Genomic DNA, 5,000 nt, shown 5'->3' on the forward strand with positions numbered 1-5,000 from the left:
AATGGCGGAAGGAAGATTGCGAACGGACATGTTTCAAAAAGACGTCATCGATGTGTATGAATGTGTGTCGGATGTGAAACCTTTTTGGATCGGGAGATATTAGAGTTTTTGTTTATTCATTTGTCTCTACTGGTGATATAAAACACCTATTCTAATGTATACTCTGCTAATGTCATGAGACCAAAACAATTTCAAACGCTAAATAACCGCTGCTCAGTCAAACTCTGTTAGTCTTGCTGATAATTACCTTTCAAATTCGAGTCTACTCTAATAACACTAATAACTATCTCGTCCCACGTTTTTGTTTTCTTTTCATGACTGATTCATGCCTAAGAACTAAGTTGATTAAGTATGTATATACGTTACTTATCTATTCATGTTTTTTTTTTACATCACTTTTCTATCTTTTATTCATCTACATAATAAAATATGCTACAGATCCAACACATTTCGCATGCTTCTATGCGAGATTCCGTTTTCTTTTACTGCATACGACTACCGGTAACTATAAATCTATAATTATCAAGTTACTCTTGAAATCACATTTCTATTAACTCAATTCGCTTTTTGTTGCAAGAATAAAAATATCCATTTTACCCCTGAATCTTCATTTGAATAATAAATACTCCCTCTGAGATAGGAACTTCGTAATAACGAAAAAAAAAACTATCAGATTAAAAAAGTAATAACAATGATAATACTAATCATCAATATTAACAACTAGAACGCCTTACCATAGAGTTATCATCTGTCTGGTCGCTTTCCCACCAAGGTAAAGGACTGGCATTGCAGTCTCGCTGATGTTCAACCTGGCAGTGGAGTTTTGTCATGAAGTACGAAATGCGTGTCGAGTCTCTATCTATTTATATATTCATCTTTCTCCTTTTCGCTAACTAGTTGTTTTTTGTTGTTTTCTTGTGTTTATGTATATGAATGGGCGTTCTATTTTTTTTTTCTTTCTTGTCATTTTGTGGGATTTTTTTTATAATGTTTGGAACCTCTAAACTTAGAAAAAAATATATGTCTATTTTTTCTACTAATAATCTATACATATATATTACTGCATATCCTATACCATGGAAGATGTTTATGATGACGTAATAAGTAGCAAAACAAAACAGAAAAAGGGAAAGAAAAAATAAGCTTTATGCGTTAATGCTGTTAGAAACAAAATCTTTTGAGTAGGTTAGATATACTGATATTCTTATATAAGGTATAACTCTAGCATGATAGTAACACATTATGCTCACTAAATCTTCACATTTATGCTTACACAAACACCACATACGCACACATACGTACACAAGCAAACAAACCCACGAAATACAAGACCACATATATACACACAAGCATACACACGCATACACATATAAATACGCACTCTCACATACATGGATAAATATTTACACTTTGTCTATCTGTATTTCAGTATCTCTTTATCTCTCTTTCTCTCTCTGTATCTTTCTCTCTATCTCGTTTTCTTTCTGTATCTTTTTCTTTCTCTCTCTGTATCATTCTCTCTCTATCTATCTTTCTATATCTAGATCTATAACTCTCTCTCTATCTCTATCATTCTCTCCCCTCTCTCCCCACTCTCTCACTCTCACAATCCGTACCTCATTCTCCTCCTCTCCCTCATTCTCCCTCACTCTCATAACCCAGACCTCATTCTCCCTCACTCTCACTCACCCCCTCACTCATTCTCCTCCTCTCCCTCACTCTCATAACCCAGACCTCATTCTCCCTCACTCTCACTCACCCCCTCACTCATTCTCCTCCTCTCCCTCATTCTCCCTCACTCTCATAACCCAGGACCTCATTCTCCTCCTCTCCCTCATTCTCCCTCACTCTCACAACCCAGACCTCATTCTCCTCCTCTCCCTCATTCTCCCTCACTCTCACAACCCAGACCTCATTCTCCTCCTCTCCCTCACTCATTCTCCTTCTCCTCTCCCTCACTCATTCTCCTCCTCCTCCTCCTCTCCCTCACTCATTCTCTTCCTCCTCTCCCTCACTCATTCTCCTTCTCCTCTCCCTCACTCATTCTCCTCCTCTTCCTCACACATTCTCCTCCTCTCCCTCACCCTCACAACCCATACCTCATTCTCCTCCTCTCCCTCATTCTCCCTCACTCTCACAACCCATCCATCATTCTCCTCCTCCTCTCCCTCACTCATCATTCTCCCTCCCTCACTCATTCTCTTCCTCCTCTCCCTCACTCATTCTCTTCCTCCTCTCCCTCACTCATTCTCCTCCTCCTCCTCCTCTCCCTCACCCATTCTCTTCCTCCTCTCCCTCACTCATTCTCCTCCTCCTCTCCCTCACTCATTCTCCTCCTCTCCCTCACTCATTCTCCTCCTCCTCTCCCTCACTCACCCCCGCTGCTTCTTGCTTATCTCCTTCCCCTCCGTCATTCTGCCACCAGGGAACTGGGCTCGATCCATCCTGGGAGCAGAGGTTAGAGCACAGGTCACAGAGAGGTCAAGGGGTCAAAGGTTAAACATCGCCGAGCTTAACTTTCGAGGGAGATTTTTTAAAGGGTAAAGAAATTAATCGTAGTTATTATTTTCTTTTAATATGATTAAAAAAAAAGCTTGATGGTTAAAGCTTGTTAAAAGGGTTGTTACTATTGTTATTGAAATTGTTATCATTGTGTTACATTTTTTTTTGGTCTTTCTTTTTTTTTAATTTTTAGGGTATGGGTATTTTGTTTATTCCTTTTTAAAAGATTTGCGGTAAAAAAAAGCTGAAAGAAATCAAAATTGAAATTTTAAAAATCGGGAAACAGCTCAAAATAGGTACAAATTACAGCGCAAAAGAAAATAGCAAAGGCAAACCAACAAAACTAAATAAAAGTTTATTAAAAAAAAACATACACATAATCATGAAAATAAAAGAATGAAAAAGAAGCATTTATGAATGATTTTCTCTTTCCAAAAACGTCTGTCCGTTAGACCGATCCACCTCACATCTACTCGATCCACCTTCCTCCGTTAGATCGATCCACTTAACATCCACATAATCCACCTATCCAGCAGAATATCGTCGTATTTTTTCTTTTTTTTTTCTTGTGAAATATTCAAATGTGGACTTACCTTGATTAGATGACCATTGCATAGACTAGCATGTGCAACAGCAAAGGACACGAGGGTGGGTCTAATTACAATATATGACAAACTATTTCTTTTATTTTTTATCTTATTTCATTTAACTTGATTTTACCTGGTTTATTATATTATCTATTACCATTATCATCTTCTCTTGTTTTTATTTCTTACGAAGTTAACGTCTAAACGATAGGATAATGTTTCATAATGTTTCAAATTATATCGACATCTCATAATGCGACTCATTGCGTCTGTCTTTGTTGCATTATAAAAGAGACAAATGCATAGCAATATAGATAAATAGACAGATAGAGAGATAGATAGATAAATAGATAGATAGATAGAGAGAGAGAGAGAGAGGGAGAGAGAGAGAGAGATAGAGAGATATAGAGATAGACAGATAAATAGACATATAGACAGACAGACAGACAGACAGATAGACAGATAGATAGATATAGATAAATAAAAAAGTAAAAAAAAAAAAAAAATAAAAAAAAATAAAAGGTATCCAATAGCTTGTCATATAATGTAAGAGGGGTTAATAGGTCACGAATTTCTCTAGCTAACATAGGATTCCAAAAATGGGATTTACCTTGTGGTCATCTTTGGCGAAGATTTCCGAAGAGTTCTGCAATGGGAGAAGAAAAGGGGGGGACGTTCAACTCACATGCAACAAGGGATGACATACAGGGTACAGTGAGTTACAGTGAGGTACAGTAAGTTACAGTAAAAACATGGTAGATTACAGTGATTTCTTGATATTTCATACGTTATGATAAATCGCCGTACGTTACAGTAAATGTGGAAATAAATTCCAATAAATTACAGTAAGTTACAGTGATTTACAATAAACTGCAGTATGATACAATAAATTACAACAAATCCCTTTGAATTCCAGTATCTTTCAGTAAGTTACAGTGATTTACAATAAACTGCAGTTTGATACAATAAATTGCAACAAATTACTATACATCCCAGTAATTTCCAGTAAGTTACAATCAACAACTATAATTCACAGGATACCAAAAGTAAATTATCACTACCGAACTATCAACATGGATTTCAATAAAACGCTCAACATACACGATGATGCAACATGAAGATATCTAAATAAGGAACTAATAAAACACAGGATAATGTTGACTGAATCATACAGGATACAAAAACATATCAACAAATGAAAGGGAAATAAAACAGACGGGGAAATAACCATCAGACAAAGTGAACATTTTGAACGCATACCATTAGTGTTAATTTGTTCTTTTTCTTGTTCTTCGTCGGGTTCTTCATCACATGAATGAAGAACAATTGGAGAATAACAAACTAATTTACTAATTCCCTTAAAGCACACTATGGTAACGGAGAAAGGGGGGGGGGGGGAGTTGACAGACAAAAAAAAGAAAAAAAATTGTGTACTTAACTGATAGAAATTTCAACGTGTTGACGAGATGGTCTGTCTGATTATACTTACCAATGAATAACGAAATGTAGAGAAAAAATAATAGGCAAAGAGGAAAGGATAATAACGAAACACTCTAACAATAATAGATACGAATGATGATAATAATAATAACAATAATAATTATAATTATGATTATAAAAATAATATCAATATCATCAATAATAATGATAATAATAATAACGCAATAACAATAATAATGACTATAGAAATAATAATAGAAAAATAATAACAACAGCAATAATAATAATGATAATAATAATAATAATAATAATGATAATAATAACAAGAAAAATAATGATAATCATCATTATCATCATAATCATTATAATAACAATAACAATAAATCGACTATGATGAAAAAGTAAACAATTCAAAATAAGACAAACAAATAAAGATACAAACGACACCCCCTAACAGAAAATATATACCCA

The 5,000-nt window shown here is 35.0% G+C and overlaps 1 protein-coding gene across 1 annotated transcript in view; it reads right to left on the minus strand.

Annotated features, from left to right (window-relative positions):
• Positions 1-5,000, minus strand: part of LOC122257198 (uncharacterized) — a 58,823-nt gene that overhangs the window by 34,230 nt on the left and 19,593 nt on the right. The window contains 3 exon segments of the mRNA XM_086534325.1: positions 735-809; positions 2,377-2,445; positions 3,700-3,735. Of these exon segments, the coding sequence (XP_086390451.1) occupies positions 735-809; positions 2,377-2,445; positions 3,700-3,735 (180 nt within the window).

Source organism: Penaeus japonicus, unplaced genomic scaffold, assembly GCF_977035675.1.
Source record: "Penaeus japonicus unplaced genomic scaffold, GWHDUDI00000001_assembly GWHDUDI00000041, whole genome shotgun sequence".
Classification (NCBI taxonomy): Eukaryota; Metazoa; Arthropoda; class Malacostraca; order Decapoda; family Penaeidae; genus Penaeus; species Penaeus japonicus.